The sequence below is a fragment of the Anoplophora glabripennis genome, unplaced genomic scaffold (assembly GCF_000390285.2).
Source record: "Anoplophora glabripennis isolate ALB-LARVAE unplaced genomic scaffold, Agla_2.0 scaffold69, whole genome shotgun sequence".
NCBI lineage: Eukaryota > Metazoa > Arthropoda > Insecta > Coleoptera > Cerambycidae > Anoplophora > Anoplophora glabripennis.
The window spans coordinates 1,484,413-1,501,769 of record NW_019416383.1 but is presented as its reverse complement, the minus strand read 5'-3'; the positions used below and the strand labels follow the sequence as shown (position 1 = coordinate 1,501,769).

At 32.5% G+C, this 17,357-nt stretch overlaps 3 protein-coding genes across 5 annotated transcripts in view; 2 read left to right on the top strand and 1 right to left on the bottom strand.

Annotated features, from left to right (window-relative positions):
• Positions 1-698: 698 nt before the first annotated feature.
• Positions 699-6,567, top strand: LOC108917052 (adenosylhomocysteinase). Of its 3 annotated transcripts, none has more exons than XM_018723476.1 (5): positions 699-827; positions 1,337-1,527; positions 4,397-4,738; positions 4,830-5,037; positions 5,940-6,567. In XM_018723476.1, exons 1-5 carry the CDS (start codon positions 803-805, stop codon positions 6,470-6,472), a joined length of 1,299 nt encoding a protein of 432 aa, XP_018578992.1. In that variant the 5' UTR covers positions 699-802; the 3' UTR covers positions 6,473-6,567. The 3 variants fall into 3 exon arrangements, with proteins under 3 accessions (XP_018578992.1, XP_018578993.1, XP_018578994.1); XM_018723477.1 differs by having other exon boundaries at positions 720-823; XM_018723478.2 differs by lacking the exons at positions 699-827; positions 1,337-1,527 and adding an exon at positions 3,052-3,231.
• A 632-nt stretch (positions 6,568-7,199) lies between these two features.
• On the top strand, positions 7,200-10,339 carry LOC108917058 (polypeptide N-acetylgalactosaminyltransferase 35A). Its single transcript, XM_018723488.2, has 7 exons — positions 7,200-7,747; positions 7,810-7,948; positions 8,003-8,300; positions 8,355-8,559; positions 8,963-9,120; positions 9,175-9,804; positions 9,862-10,339. The coding sequence occupies exons 1-7, from the start codon at positions 7,456-7,458 to the stop codon at positions 9,997-9,999; spliced, it is 1,860 nt and encodes a 619-aa protein (XP_018579004.1). The 5' UTR covers positions 7,200-7,455; the 3' UTR covers positions 10,000-10,339.
• An 892-nt stretch (positions 10,340-11,231) lies between these two features.
• LOC108917044 (general odorant-binding protein 83a-like) overlaps positions 11,232-17,357 on the bottom strand; it is a 14,125-nt gene continuing 7,999 nt past the window's right edge. The window contains exons 5-7 of the mRNA XM_023454374.1: positions 15,711-15,816; positions 14,808-14,872; positions 11,232-11,427 (exon numbers count right to left, since the gene is read on the bottom strand). Of these exons, the coding sequence (XP_023310142.1) occupies positions 11,410-11,427; positions 14,808-14,872; positions 15,711-15,816 (189 nt within the window). The 3' untranslated portion in view covers positions 11,232-11,409. The remainder of the gene's footprint in view (positions 11,428-14,807; positions 14,873-15,710; positions 15,817-17,357) is intronic.

The window sequence follows — 17,357 nt, the reverse complement described above, 5'->3', positions numbered from 1 at the left end:
TATAAGTCATGAAATCAGAAATATAAAGTAGTAGAGTAGAGTAGCAGTAGAGTAGTACTCTATATCTCTGCATGAAATAAATAATAACCGCTACAGAGTAGGGAGGAAACAATTTTTCAAAAGTAACAGTAAAATCTACTGAGAAGTGTTTTCGATTTTCCACACTTAAAGTTGCAGTACCTTACAATACGGTCATAGAAGAATGGTTGCACATAATAATTCTTATATCTGTACGTTATATAATCCCCCCAGTAAATCAAAACTTTCACTTATGTCATCTATAATGAAAAAGGATATCTAAAATTTAATGTATCTTAGATAAATTACTCTTCATCAAGTTCTACAACGTTGTCCTAATTTAACCGAGTGATGCAGCTTTAAAAACGGGCATCCTGTACAGAACAAACTTATTTAAAACCAACTTAATGCTGCTAGGTCATATCCTTTATTATAAGATAGTAACTGGACAGGATCAAATGCTGCTTGCAATGCAATTGCAAATAAACAATTTGGCCTGAAATTTTAAAGCTGTAATAGCAGTCCATGTTCTAATACTTCTAATAAAGGTTATCGACAGTGTAGGCGTAGGCAAACCATTGTCAGTGCCATCTCGTGAGTGTTAAATTGTTGCTATTTTCTATTTTACCACTAGATGTCTTTGAATTTAAATTGCTACAGGCGAAACTAATAAAAACAAGATATTTTTAAGATTAAGAAAAAAATCTATTTTAGATCGCGCATCCTTACGTATACCATAACGTTCTGTGCCTGAATTAGTTTAAGTTTCTTTTTAGAAAAAGCAATGTCGAAACCATCTTATAAAGTAGGTATGTAGGTATTTATATACATTATTTTATTAATTTATTTTGAACGAGATATTTATTTATAATGTTCATGATACTTGCCCAATTTAATTTATCGGACAATGATCTTTAGATACACCGACAAGTGATAAAAAGGATTACTTTTATTCTGAAGTAAAACATTTTTTTGGTCGTATAGATAATTTATTTATAATTGATATTGTGTTATTATAAGTTCTGATTATTTGTGGGAAATGTAGTAGAGATTTTTTCAATTAAGTGAACTTTCCGATTTTGTTTTGGTTTTATTTCAAATAATAGGAAACCAATTTAACTTTCCGTTTTTTGAAAAAAAAAAACGATACGAATTTATTAACACATCGATGCCAACGATGACATTTATCTTAGCAAATCGTGGTCCATTACATGAACAGTTTGACCAAAAATTAATCAAACGAATCTTTATTGCACTAAATTTGATATTTATATACCATCACCATCACAAATAAATCTAACTGTTAAATCAAATGTAGCTAATCTGAATTTGGCTGAATGGGGTCGCAAAGAAATCACCTTGGCTGAAAATGAGATGCCGGGGTTGATGAGTCTGAGAAGAAGATACGGCAGCAGTAAAATTCTGAAGGGGGCTAGAATTTCTGGATGCTTGCATATGACGGTGATGACGGCGGTTATGATAGAAACACTTCTGGAATTGGGAGCTGAGGTAACAATAACATAAGTTTTATTAGTAAATAAAAGAATTAAATTGGATAATAGCCAGTTTCATTTTTAATAAACAACTGCTGGAAGTTAAAAATATTACTGGCCCAAGGCCAAGTATTTTTATATAATTTAACTGTTAATTGAGTAAATTATTGTTAATAATAAAGTTAGTTGAAATATTTATAGTGTGTCGTGAATGTATCTGATGAATAGGTAAAAAAATGTGTAAATTTCGTAAGATACAATCGAAAAAATATTTTACATAGATTTCTAAAAGTGATATTTATAGTGCCTCAAAATAATTAAAAAAAAATCACAAGGTTATTTGACATCACAAAAATGGTCAAATAAAATGGTTATATTTTGATGAATGAAACCATACCATACCGATTTCTGTGCTCAAATGGAGAACCACGAAAATATTTCGTACAAAATTTGTGAAATAAAATATAAAAACTGCTCAATAAAATTATTTTATAAATTTATGTAGTCAAAAATGATAGAATAGATACAAATGTGTTTTTTATTTTTACAAAATTAAATTTTCTTTCCACCTATATAATTTTTTAATTTGATGCTAAAATTCAAAATTTCAGGGCTCTAACTTTATAAAAAATTCAATTTTGGGATAAATGGATAACTACTGTTTGTATACAGGGTGATTCACAATATAGTAACCAAAAATGAAGCCTCGTATTTGGTTAATTTTAAAGGGTCTTTCCTATAATAAAGGTTTCATTTTTGGTCACCATTTGTGAATCACCCTGTATATTAGTTGATTTCAAAAAATTAATATTTGGTAAATATATGATACAGGGTGTTTCGAAAATAGTTGAGGAAAATGAAACAGTGGATTCTTCAGACGATTTTAGAGGTGGTGTTTTATATATAAAAAAAGCCTTCCCTAAGAAGTTAGGTTAGGGTTGGTTTCAAATTTCGTAAGGCTGCAATCCATAATCATTTGCTGGCGTTCGTCCTCATTATGCACACGGGCAGCTTATACTGCAATAGTTTTAATATGATAATATAGTTCTAAAAAATTAAGACATGTCTCACATTCAGTCTTCTAGGTAAAATAACGGGTCCGATTAGATTATTTATTATTTCCAACAAGCCCAACCCATACATTAATACTGAAATTGAATTGAAGTGAGTGCTTATATTATTGCGTGTGATGAGGATACTTATCTATCTATGTAAATTCTTCGCGTCCTGTACACATTACCCCTTGCTTCACCATAAATAAAATTCATTTCGGCATATTCGCGATTTAAGAATAGTTTTACCACAGACTAAATAGCTAAAACGATAAACTATATATTGTCTGTGGTTTTACAAATCCGGTGATATATTACTATTATAATTATAACACCAGCTAAACTTGTCATAAGCATGGTACAAAACAATTAAATAAACTGATGATAACGGTTGATATGTAAAATGAGTAAAATGACAGAAACCTGCTTCTACGATTAGTGAATCATAAGGTTGAGATGCAAACTTTTAAATTTTATTTTTTTGTACGAAAAGTAAAAGGTATTTCGGAATTTGTGTAGAGACAAAAAGTCTTGTTTTGAACAGGGCTATCCAAAACATTTTTTTTTTCTTAAAAATTTTTAAGTACGTAAAGATTATAATAATTAATAAACGTACAAGGGGTGTATTATTTCATCCCCTTACTGTGAGGTGACAACGAATGGAAAAGGTCAGGAAAGTGACATTTTAACACAACTGTATCCATGAAAAAATTGGAGTTTTTAATTTGAGCCGGTTGTGAAAAGTCCATGGAAGCTTGACTTCAACATCCTTTTTTAAAAGGCTGTAACTTCTTATGGAAGGCTAGAATATATATTTTTTTATATTGTATATTGTGTTACACGGAGTCTGATCTTTAGAAACATGTATAATAAGTTTGTTTTATTGTGATTTTTTAAAATCTTTTTCAAACTTTTCATATCACGTACTACAACTATCCATATACCAATATTAGTTAATATTTAATAAATCATGGAAAAAATATTAATTTTTTAAAAATACTTTAATATTTTTTTTAATATTCGGCTCTTCTTTCAACATATTGCAAATTTATTATTACTTTGATAAAAAAAATCAGTATTCTGGGGAACAGGTCCCACTTTAAGTTACACCCTGTTTGTGCAACCTTTTTCGAGATCACAGGGTAGAAAATTTCCAATTTTATTTTGCAAATTTCAAAATTTGTTTAATCGTGAAAGTTCTCTGTTGGGCCTAGAAACTCTTCCCCAAAAAATGATATGGGTCTCAAGCTTTATTATCAAATTTTACCATTTTTGTTTTCACGAGGTGCAATATTGGTCAAAATTAAAAAACATCTTGTATCTTTATAAAGTTATCGAAATTTTATTATAACTGCATAGTTTTTACAAGGTTTATATACCACGCCAGTGAATATATATACCAGTATATAACCGTGTATATACCAGCAGTGTATGTACCAGTATATACCAGAGTATACCAGTGTATATCAGTATATGTATACCAGTATATACCAGTGTATACAGGGCTGGAAAATCCACATGGTCCATCTGCCTTTACATGAGAGCGACAAAATAAAGAAATCTGTTTGATAGACAAGGATGGCTATAGTGAAGACGTTTCATAATCTGAATAGTCACCGCCCGTTTCGGGTTAGAAGTGGGAGTGACTATTCAGATTATGAAACGTCTTCAGTGTAACCATCCTCGTCTATCGCACTTATTTCTATGACTTACTTTATCGCTCTCACGTAACGGCCGATGTACCATGGGGACTTTCCAAATATGCCATTGATTATAACTTAGGAAAATATGAAATTCAAAATTAAAGCAACAAGTTTCCATTACTCCTTCTAGGTCCAATGGGCCAGTTGCAATATTTTCAGCACCCAGGACCATGCTGCAGCGGCTCTAGTGAAACGGGGGGTAGGAATTTACGCTTGGAAAGGAGAGACCGACGAAGAATATGTGTGGTGCATAGAACAAACCCTTATATTCCCTGACGGGAACACCTTCAACATGATTTTAGATGATGGCGGCGACCTCACCAATTTGGTACATAAAAAGTACCCTCAGTATTTAAGCGACTGTAGAGGAATCAGTGAGGAAACCACAACTGGTGTGCATAATCTTTACAAGTTGTTCAATCAAGGCATTCTACAAGTGCCAGCTATTATCGTCAATGATTCGGTTACAAAAGTGAGTAAATTGATTAACGATTTATATCGGTTTTTAATGTGAATTAAACTGTCATAATAGAAATTGCATTTGAATAATTTTTTTTTGCCAGAGTAAGTTTGATAACATCTATGGTTGCCGAGAATCACTAATTGACGGCATTAAGAGGGCTACAGATGTAATGCTTGCCGGGAAAGTGTGTGTAGTAGCTGGATATGGAGACGTTGGCAAAGGCTGTGCGCAATCTTTAAGTGCGCTTGGGGGCAGAGTCATCATCACCGAAATTGACCCCATCAATGCCCTACAAGCTGCTATGGAGGGCAAGTAGTTTTATGTTTAATTGGGTGTTCAATAGTGTTCATATTTTTTTTAATAATAACGTTAATAACTAGAGAAGTGGACACAAGAGTATCAATTACCCTGTAGTTCTGCAACCAGCATAACACAGCAGAGAAAATAATGTTGCCGTGGTTAAAAATTATATTTTCTATTTAAATTGTTATAAATACATATAGAAAAATTTTAATATCATACTTAATTCTCATTTCTCATTCTGAAGTGGATAGTTTTCAATATTGAACCCATATATTTAAGTAAATTCATTTTTCACCATAGACATATCACATATAGAAGGGACTGGCGATTGGATTGTGATGTGATCGCGATTTTGACAAATGTAAAAGTCAGTAAATTATATTAAACATTAAATTATTAGTATATCTATAACCGCTTACTTGAGAAATACAGTAACGTAATTTGGCATCCGCGAACGGCTTGCAATTAACATATAAGTATGCTAACTTCAACAGATACTTAGAACAATGTCAAAGACGTAAACGCGGAAACCGACAGCTACGCATGCGCAATTGTTATTTTAAGCTACGTTGATATACGTATACATTAACCCAACGTAATATGCCGAGTCAAACAATGTCGAAACCTTTATGGCAGTGTTGATTTGGCCGATCAACCAACAAATATGTTTGTATTTATGTAAACAATAAACATTTTTTTTATTTAAGTTTTGTGGTAGCATCCGCAAAGGGAATTCATTTTCTAAATAAGAATAATTTATATCTTTTAGATAATGTTAGACTACTGCTAAGTATTTTAGTCACGTGTTAACGTTTAAAAAGCAATGCTTTAAGTGGCTTTTTAAATAACTAATATTTTATTTATTCTTCAAAATGGCTGCCGCAATTGCTCAAAACTATTGTTTTAGGTTATGAAGTCACGACAATGGAAGAAGCCTCCAAGGAAGGTCAAATATTTGTCACCACAACAGGGAGTATAAACATCATTCTAGAAGACCACTTTCTTAATATGAAGAACGACAGTGTGGTATGCAACGTCGGGCAATTTGACAGCGAGATTGACGTGAATTGGCTAGAAAAACATGCAAAAGAAAAAGTCAACATAAAACCACAAGTTGACAGATATCTTTTATCCAATGGAAATCACATTATTATTCTTGCCGAAGGGCAACTGTGTAATCTAGGATGTGCTTCAGGTCATCCTGCTTTTGTGATGTCAAATTCCTTTACCAATCAAGTTTTGGCTCAGATAGAATTGTGGACAAAACCAAGACAGTATACTGTAGGCGTCCATAGGCTGCCTAAAAGCCTTGATGAAGAAGTGGCAAGGTTACATCTGGACCATCTTGGTGTTAAACTGACTAAATTGACTCCTGAACAAGCGCAGTATATGGGGGTGCCAATTGATGGTCCTTTTAAACCAGATCATTATAGATACTAGACAAACTCTGATAGTAAATGTAAATGGTATCTCGGTCGTATCAACATTTTGTGCGAATAAAAAATCATTTGAATAATAAAAATTTATATTTTATTATTTGATACTGTGTAGTGTGGTATCATAAAATGCATGAATCATTCATAAACAATGGCAATCTAACTTTTAAATAATTTTACATATATAGAGATATTTTTAAGGTGTAGATCGTAATCCTAGATAAAACCAATATCTAGGATCGTAATGTTCTCTGGATCCTGACGGCCTACAAACGTCAAAATTTGTGCGGAAGCACTAAGCATCAAGATTTCTAGACAATCAATGTTCTGTTATATTACCATACTATACTATGGTTATGGCAGCCAGGGAGACTAGACGAGAGGCAAGTACGGTATTGACATTTAGATGTTCTAGATATCTCTTTGTCTTTCCATCTAGATAGAATTAGAAAAAAACAAAACACTTCTGGAGCGTCTAGATGTTCATACCGAACTTGCCTAAGGAGCACGAACTCAAACGAGAAAATTAACAGAATAAATGAAATTACTTATAGTTTTTACCTCTAGGGTCGCTAGTGTTACTTTGGAATAATGGCGCGCGTTGTCCTACACCGACGTATTTTCATTATTTATTGATTTATTTATCGAGTTCAAAGCAGCTGTATCTCCACTCCACTATTTCGGTACATATGGGGACACTAGCGCCCTCTAATTTAGTAAGATATTTGTTTAGATGGAGTTCGTGCTTCTTGAGTAGTGTCTTTCCGTATGATTAAAATATCTATGGCCTCCATGATGGCAAATGACAACAATCAACAATGGAATTTTGACATTTCTCAAATCGTACGTCGCCTAACCTTAAAATTTTATAATTATATTAAATCAAAAATAAATAGAGTTGTGATAGTACAATTAACAATGTGATTTTTTATTATTCTTGTACAATATCGTTTATAATAATACTCAATATATATAGTTTAAGTTAAAATGGTTAGTTTAAATAAGTCATTTCTCTATGGAATTTGCTTTGCTTCACTAACATGGGTAATCTCATTATATTTATACTTTCAATTAACGAAAAATGATATTATATCTAATAAAATACCCACGCAACAGTCATGGGTGTATAAAAGTAATTTGATTGAACCGTTACAAAAATACTCCAAGAACAAACTCGCAATGAAAGTACCAAGTAATAATTATGCAAACAATTATAATCTCATTAAAAAACTGCAACCTGTCTTAGCAACTCCTGAAGGATCTGATAAAGTTGAAGAAGGTTAGAAGTAATATTACAGTTTCTGATTATAATGTTTGTATACCTATGTTTATTTCTTACAGAATTAGTACGCTTAGGAATGGTAAATAATATGGCAGATTTACAAATTAAAGAAGAAGGATATAAAATGTATGCATATAATGTACTGATTAGTAATAGATTAAGCTATAACCGTAGTATACCTGATACAAGGAACAAATTGTAAGTAAAGTTAACTTTTTATAACGATATTTGAGTCTTTATTTGCCTTTGTAGATGTCGAGATATTAAATATGATAACGATTTGCCAAATGCTAGCATTATAGTATGCTTTTATAATGAACATTTGAACACATTATTGCGAACAATTTATTCAATATTAAATAGAACTCCCAGTCATCTGCTAGAAGAGATATTACTAATAAATGATCAAAGCGATATACCTAATCTACACGAAGATGTGGATGAATATATCAAAAAGAACTCTCTAACCAAAGTACGGTTGTTTAAACCTGAAACAAGACAAGGTTTAATCAGGGCTAGAATATTTGGTGCTAGAAGAGCCCAAGGCAAGGTACGCATCAATTCCTGTTATTTTTATGGTATCTTCTATCTCATGAATCTTTAGGTTTTAATATTCTTGGATAGCCATGTAGAAGTAAATGTTGGTTGGATAGAGCCGCTACTAAGTCGAATAAAAGAGAAAGAATCAAATGTTGTGATGCCTATCATCGATATTATAAAAGCAGATACTTTTGTGTATTCCTCAAGTCCGTTAGTCAGAGGTGGTTTCAATTGGGGTTTACATTTTAAGTGGGAAAATTTACCGAAAGGTTGGTGGAATTTGTAATTAAAAAAATGGTTCTTAATATGAAATAAAAGTAGATTTTTTTTTCTTTAATTCTAATACTGTCTTAGCTACTTGTGGTGTACCTCAAGGATCCAACCTTGGGTTATTTGCTTTTATTTTATTTATTAATGATATATATCTAACACTAAAATATAATTTAATTTTAATTAAGTTTCCAGTTTATACGATTTATCCATTTGTTCTTTTAAAGGCATGTTTACACTAGGATTTCAGCTTTTTGGTGATGTTCACCATCTAATTCATGTTTGCATTTTGTTTGATTTATTCTATTGTTACTTGTTTTGTTATATATAATTTTGTTTAATTTTTTTTGTCCTCTAAGTGGAATATTTCTTCCGGGCATTACATTTGGATGATTATTTTAGGAACATTAGATAAGAAGGAAGATTTTGTGAAACCTATAAAATCCCCTACAATGGCAGGGGGCTTATTTGCGATAGACAGGGGCTATTTTATCGATACTGGGGAATATGACGCCGGTATGAATATATGGGGGGGCGAAAACTTAGAAATATCTTTTCGTGTAAGGGTATAACTATGCAAAACGTTACAGGGAGTTACTTAATCTCTATTTCAGATATGGATGTGTGGTGGATCAATCGAGATAATACCATGCAGTAGAGTTGGACACATTTTCAGATCAAGAAGGCCGTACGGTTCTCCCGACGGACAAAACACGATGCTCTACAACTCACTCAGAGTTGCCTACGTCTGGATGGACGATTACAAAGAACATTTCCTCAATCAAAACAAAGATGCTAAAGATGTAGATTTCGGTGATATTTCTTTAAGACTCCAGCTGCGTAAAGAACTAAAGTGCCACGATTTCGAATGGTACCTGAAAAATGTTTATCCCGAGCTAACCCTTCCCACTGACGATGAGGAACGTCTCAAGAAAAAGTGGTCCGCAATCGAACAAGACAAATATCAACCCTGGCATTCACGAAAACGTAATTATTTGGCTGAATATCAAATAAAACTCTCCGATACGGATCTCTGTGTTCAGAGTATGAAAGATGTGAAGATAAAGGGTAGCAAGTTGGCACTGAGGCCTTGTAAGAAAACCAAAAGGCAACTTTGGTATGAAAGTGATAAAAACGAGCTCGTGTTGGCACAACTGCTATGTTTGCAGGCTGGAAAATCAGCTCCGATTGTGTATAAATGCCATGAAATGGGAGGGGATCAGGAGTGGAGACACAAAGGAGGGGTATGTTTAAATTTCACTTTATTTTCTTAGAATGTAACATTTTTTTTTTTTTTGCAGAAGAAATCTCCAATATATAACATTGCGGCTGGCACATGTCTAGGCGTTAATAAAAAAGTGGTCAATGCAACTCTAGCAATGAAGTTGTGCAATGATCCAGAACCCAGTTACTTAAACTGGGATTTAGTTGCGTATTAGAAAATAGGATATTTTTAGATCTGAATATTTTAAGACTGAACAATGAATTTAGCATGACAATTTGAACAAATTCTGTTAAAAATTATATAATTTTCTCATTGAAATAAAGTTATTTTTGTAATTTTTATAAGATGTTTTTGATATATTGCAGGTTTGACAAAATATGATTTTTAAAAAAATTAGCAGCATAATTGATATGCTTTGGTCGTTGTAAGCTGATAGAAATGTACATACGTTGTAAAAATATATTATCACTGGACAAATTGTATCAGTAACTTTTAATTAATTATATGGGTGTATAATTTTGTTGCTACTAAGAAAATGTGGTAATTTTGGTTAATGTAACACATTCCTTTCCATAATAAAAAAAAATAAATATTTTTTACCTTATTTTAATTATTCATTGCTACATGGAATACAAGCAGGATAAATAGGTACCTTATTTGTAGGTATCATTAATCACAACAGGCGAATATTACTACTTTGTTAAAACTTTATTTTGAATATTAAAAAAAAATCAGAAATTTCCAGTCGGATCATTAAAATAACTATTTAAATGTGATGTTACATCTACATCTATAGATTTATGCATAGTTTGTTCGTAATTTCGTAAATTGAATAATCCATCCATCGTTATTCAAAATTGGAAGCTTATACCAGGAACCAGTTCTGAAAAATATTTTGGTACAATTAAATACACCTTGTATATTTTTGTGGTCAATTCTATTGTAGAATTTGAATTTCCTTCACTTAGATTAGGTAGGTCAGTTACAATCTAGAGATGTGTAGTTTATAAACAAACCAAGTAGTTCAAATGAACTTCCTCGTCTTAATGCGATGAATTCCATCGATGTATTACGATTGGTCTGTTTAAAAAAATCTAATCTCTTATTGGCTCTACGGAATCCATCACATCGAAATGATGAATAAAAGAACACGGCAGTATATACTATACTTCGAGCATATACTACTGGGGCTTGATTTTTGAAAACAGAGAATTAGTTCATTAGAGAAAATTACGTCATTTTCTCTTGACACGCAGATAATGTGATTTTTGAAATTTTCATGTGGAATATTTTCTCTAGATATCAAGAGAAATAATTCCACAGGGTTTTGTCGGGGGAATTGGCGATTTCTCCGAATAGTTTGAATCTAAATGTCATCTCATNATGGAATACAAGCAGGATAAATAGGTACCTTATTTGTAGGTATCATTAATCACAACAGGCGAATATTACTACTTTGTTAAAACTTTATTTTGAATATTAAAAAAAAGTCAGAAATTTCCAGTCGGATCATTAAAATAACTATTTAAATGTGATGTTACATCTACATCTATAGATTTATGCATAGTTTGTTCGTAATTTCGTAAATTGAATAATCCATCCATCGTTATTCAAAATTGGAAGCTTATACCAGGAACCAGTTCTGAAAAATATTTTGGTACAATTAAATACACCTTGTACATTTTTGTGGTCAATTCTATTGTAGAATTTGAATTTCCTTCACTTAGATTAGGTAGGTCAGTTACAATCTAGGGATGTGTAGTTTATAAACAAACCAAGTAGTTCAAACGAACTTCCTAGTTTTAATGCGATGAATTCCATCGATGTATTACGATTGGTCTGTTTAAAAAAATCTAAACTCTTATTGGCTCTACGGAATCCATCACATCGAAATGATGAATAAAAGAACACGCAGTGTTGCCAGATGGAAATTTCTGTCAACAGTAGGAATGTAGCCAAAAAAACAGATTTCTTTTTTCAACAGGAGATTTTAATAAATATATTTTTTAATAGAGGAACACAAGTACATGCACAAAATATATAAATGAAGGAGTTGGTTTAATAGTTTTCAACTACATCGCTACGTCACGTGATTTGACAACTGTCAGTTGTCAAAATGATAAATCCCAGAATCCCGCTGAAGTAAACGAACTCGCCTTCTATTCTGTTATAATAGGCCTAGTTCATATAAACACGAATTGCGGATTTAAAATTTAAATATGTACATGAACTGGGCTACAGAAAATATAACAGGACTGTGAAAATATTGACAGTGTCGTACTAAAATATTCTTATTCAGGGGAAAATTAGTATAATCAACAGAAGGTTTCATAGAGAAACCAGAAGAATAGACATTTAAACTAAAAACAGGAGATCTCATAGTGAAAACAGTAGAACAGGAGAGTGAGAGTGAAAACAGGAGATCTCCTGTTAAAACAGGAGATCTGGTAACACTGACTGAACACGGCCGTATATACTATACTTCGAGCATATACTACTCAGGGCCCGAGAACTTATACTTGAAAATATGGGGAAACTGGGAACCACGTGACTTGAGATGGATATACAAGTTGGAGAAAGAGTCTATAGATGTCGCCACAAAGGTTTTGTAGAATACCAATTTTGACAATTGCAATTATGAATCATTTCATGTAATTTATGTTGTTCATGTTTATTGTTGGTTAGGTTTGGCGAGTGTTGGTGTGTTTTATTTGTTTTTAGTATAAAAAAAAATATTGTGTGTTTTATTAGACATTTCATTCACTGTATAACATAATAATGTCTGATCATATAATCACATTTTTTTATTAATAATAAAAAAATTTAAAGTTGCATAATAAATCTATATTACAAGAATATTATTCAGATTGGTTTAGTAAAATTATTTACTTGTAATATTTTTTTATTCACTGTGAAAGCTAATACAATATAGAAGGCACTGAAAGCTGCTCAATAATCATTTCCACTCTTTTTTTTTCAAAATATGTACTGAAATTTGAAATTTTTTCAATAAACATTTCAAAAAGTTAGTATCAAAATTATTTCTTATTTTAAGTAGGAAGGCTATTAGAGCTTTTAAAAGTGTCTTTAATGCTTGAGTGATTTTAATGCTTTTTATCAAATGTACTTATTTTCTCATGGTGACAAAAATTATCTACGTGAAAATTATTTTACAAAACCAATTTCTGAGTGATCTGTGTAGGGTGAGATTTGTTATGTAATTTTAAATTTAGCGGCGGCAGAATACCTAAAACAAATATTGGGTAGGTATATAGTTGTAGAGCGTACAACTAGATGGCGCTTGCATCTTTTACCGGCTACAGGTAATTTAACTCACTGTATTACCGATAATTCCTAGAAAAGGAAAGCAATAGAAGTTGGAGAAAGTGTCAACAGTTAGCGCTGTTAATGACCACGAAATCTGTTCAAGTTTCCTATCTATAGTATCATTTATCTAGGATCATAAAGAACACCTAACCTAAAATTCTATCCCCTTCCTACTGACCACAGACTATAATTTCTGACATAGATAGTTTCTGACGTCTCGTCTCGCGAATGCAGCTAAGAGCTCGCCCTCTGGCGGTGACACGTGATACTAGCGAAACAAGGTAAACATTTCTTCTGTGTGTGACATTTCGTTTTGTATTTTATTTAAAACTGTGTTTAGTGTTCGTTTTTTGAACACTGTTATTTTAAAATTAAGAATATAGTGTGAGGAAAACTTCAGCAATTATGGATAGAAAGAACAAACTGTCAAACTATTATTGTTCAGTTCAAGGTTGCTCTTCATGGTCTAAGAAAAATCCAGAATTAAGTTTTCATCAAACCATTGAAGAAATTTTCAAAATATTATTGCCGATAGATAATACTCCNAGATGGAAATTTCTGTCAACAGTAGGAATGTAGCCAAAAAAACAGGAGATTTCTTTTTTCAACAGGAGATTTTAATAAATATATTTTTTAATAGAGGAACACAAGTACATGCACAAAATATAGCAAAATTTATAAATGTAGGAGTTCGTTTAATAGTTTTCAATTACATCGGTAAGTCACGTGATTTGACAACTGTCAGTTGTCAAAATGATAAATCCCGGAATCCCGCTGAAGTAAACGAACTCGCCTTCTATTCTGTTAGGCCCAGTTCATATAATCGCGAATTTTATTTAAAATTTAAATATGTACATGAACTGGGCTACAGAAAATATAACAGGACTGAAAATATTGACAAGTGACGAACACAGTGCCGTTAGAGGACAGTGTCGTACTAAAATATTCTTATTCTGGGCAAAATTAGTATAATCAACAGAAGATTTCATAGAGAAACCAGAAGAATAGACATTGAAACTAAAAACAGGAGATCTCATAGTGAAAACAGTAGAACAGGAGAGTGAGAGTGAAAACAGGAGATCTGGTAACACTGTTTTTTTGTAATGATGGTAGGAGTGGCTTAAAATACATTACGCTAGCGTCATTGCGTTCTAAGGTCACTAAAAGCAAAGGTTCGGAAATTACGGGCATATCCATGGGCATACCCCTTGATAATACAAGCTCCATATGTCTCCGTCCAGGGATGTATTCCGGATATGCAAAAGATGACGCTGCGGTGTCTCTAGTCTCTATATTTAGAGTCGGTGAATTGAGAGAGTACCGCCAACAGTGTTCCCATAAGTTAGATAATGGCCCGAATATTGCGTAAGTTGACAAATTAGAATTGAATACAGTTTAATATGGTTATATATGGTTGCATAGTTTGTGACAGTAATCGGACGCAAGATCTAACCGGTAGTATCTAACTATATGTAATCAAACATACATTTGGACCGAACATGGCGGTAGTCTCACAATTCAGTGACTGTATCTATATTAATGTAATTATAGATTTATTATTACTACTTTTATAACAGCTTTGATTAGTCTTTAACCCTTGGTCAAAAACTATACCTGAATATGGAATAGGTATGGAATAGTATTTTATTCTTGTCATGCGAAGTTGGTGTTTTACTAATTAAAATGGTATATTACCTCCTTATCAGCGTCATACATGCAGGCGTTGAAATGTGAAGATTTTTCGCAAAGATTAGCACCCTCTGAAAAAATTAAGTACGGTATGTCTAGTTTTTCGTGTTAACGTCTCCTTAAATACAAGTAGACTGGCACAATCAAGCTGAAATATTTTTTTAGAGGAGGGACATTACTACGAACGCCTGGCCCTCCGATTTTTATACTTACTGAAATTTTTCAGAAGTACATAGTGGGAATCTTTTTGTAGAAAAAAATAATACCATATTATTATTTTATATCCTTAAAACAGTTTAGTATAAAATTTTAGTAAAATTAGTTATTTTTCTTCACACTGATAAACTTAAAAAAAAAGCTACGTAGAATATTTTAGATGCTATGATATAAAAAACGGAACTCCGTAGAACTTTTATACCCCCTTAAAATAGTTGTGTATCAAATTTGAAGAAATAAATATTTATTTGTTATTACTTGAAAATCTCATTAATAAAAAAACTAACATATTATTACTTTTTTAATTATTTGGTAGTTCTCATATTTAATTTTTTATCAGTACCTACAACACCTTTCAGACATCATCGAATTAAATTCCTTTTCATATTAGCATATTGCTCCAATCAGCTGTTTATGATTTTATGACAAATGATTTCTTATGCTCAGTATACAACAGTCCAAAAATCATTTTTTTTTTGTCGGCGCTTAAATATATAACCCAGTAATATTTTGATGGGCACAAACCATAATAGCATTAACTTTTCGATTATAAAATCCCTAAAACATAGTTTCGCTTCCGTCTGTCTACTTGTCTTGAAGAGGGTGTTAACACAAAAAACAAGACGCATTGTAAGTACGTAAGATAGAATTTTCTTATGACAAAAATTATAAACCATCTATAAATATTCATACCATTTATATTTTTGCATTTCCTAAGGGCGGCGAGTACGATGTCCTTAACGCCTTCATGAATGTTTTCTTCGATCCAATCATATTGTATAACACCATCTTTGTCCATCTAACAGTAAAGAATATCATTTTATGTAATTATCAGAAAGGCGGACAATTTGTGACTTTAACCTTGAACATAGATATGTCATTCATAAACCTAGATACATTACCCATGACGCAGTGGCGTGTCGGGTATGCATCGGAAATTTACGTGATAATTCACGAAAATTCCACGGTACATACATTTTTAGGCGTTATAAAATATTTAGAAAATCAGAAATTGTATACTACATATTTATTAAATAAAGTTCGGTTAAAAATAGTGTCGTTCTTTTAATTGGAAATTAGGAGTCAATGTAACGAATAGCCTCAGGCGACGCACATGATAGAATAGTCCAACTCACGCTCCATTCATAACAGGGCTGCAGTTTGAATTCTGACCAATAGGAATTCGATAAACGCAACCGATGTCGACGGATGGACTAGAGATGGGCGCGAGTGTCATTTCATTTCTTTAGAACTAAATTAACTTAATTATTTTCTCGTTATTTAACCTGTTCACATGATTTATGGATTTTAAATAAAGGGTACAAATCTTCGCGAGGATAATACGATATATTTGCTATACATAATAATTATATTTTGCATAGTTTATACACAATACATTTTTGAACGGTACACATCTCTACCAAAATTTGACCTATTCTTCGGGTTAAAGTCACACATTGTCCGCTCTCTAGTAATTATGTATATTCACAGAATAATAATATCGAAAATAAAATTTGAGGCAAATATTCATAACAAGTTTTAAAAAAATGCAAAATATTGTGGAACATATAGCTAAGGTGTACGTTCCAAAGTTAACAGGACTTTTAAAAAAAATATTTCCCTTCCCAGTGAATTCAGCGATTTGCGCGGTCTAAAATCATATCGAATGAATGTTTTAGATCATCGACCGGGATGTTGTTCAGGATGTCGATACAAGTTTTTTGCATGGCTTCTAAATCCATAAAATGCTCCTTTCATCGGCAAATGCATTTCTTCGAAAAGTCGCATGGTGCCAAATCAGGCGAATACAGCGAGTGGTTGACAGTTAAAATACGACTTTCAGACCAGGCAAGTTAGATAATAAATCAGCAATTCTTTTCTGATGAACCGATCGAGTTGCGGTTTTCGACATTGTCTTCGGAAAAATATCAGGAAAAAAGTCTATATATTACACTTTGGGGCTGGATCGAAACTGCATTGCATAAAGTGCATCTTGGAGTGCATCAATTTTTCCGAATTTTCTAAAAATGGTAAAAATTGACTAGAAGTTGTAGAAATTATGTTTTCGGGGTCGGAGATTCCGAATCTGACCCTGAAAAATATGCCCGAAGGCCCTGGGGCTCTCCAGTGGGGCAAGGGGGAGCCTTCTGTAAAACATCGAGTAGCTGAGTAATTGCCTTCTAAATCCCCACTCGGGGGTTTTTGGGGTCAGGGATTTCGATTCTGACAGTGAAACGTATGTCCAACGCCCCTGGGGCCCCCCAGGGGGCAAGGGGGGCCTTCTGTAAAACACCGAATAGCTGAGTAATTGCCTTCTAAATTTCCACTCGGGGGTTTTTG

Excerpts from the sequence above, each read along its gene's own strand:
- LOC108917052 (XM_018723476.1), top strand. The coding sequence starts at position 803 with ATGTCGAAACCATCTTATAAAGTAG. Across the intron at positions 1,528-4,396 it reads TTCTGGAATTGGGAGCTGAG|GTCCAATGGGCCAGTTGCAA; the intron begins GTAACAATAACA and ends TACTCCTTCTAG. Across the intron at positions 5,038-5,939 it reads CCTACAAGCTGCTATGGAGG|GTTATGAAGTCACGACAATG; the intron begins GCAAGTAGTTTT and ends CTATTGTTTTAG.
- LOC108917058 (XM_018723488.2), top strand. The coding sequence starts at position 7,456 with ATGGTTAGTTTAAATAAGTCATTTCTCTATGGAATTTGCTTTGCTTCA. Across the intron at positions 7,748-7,809 it reads ATCTGATAAAGTTGAAGAAG|AATTAGTACGCTTAGGAATG; the intron begins GTTAGAAGTAAT and ends TATTTCTTACAG. Across the intron at positions 7,949-8,002 it reads CCTGATACAAGGAACAAATT|ATGTCGAGATATTAAATATG; the intron begins GTAAGTAAAGTT and ends TTGCCTTTGTAG.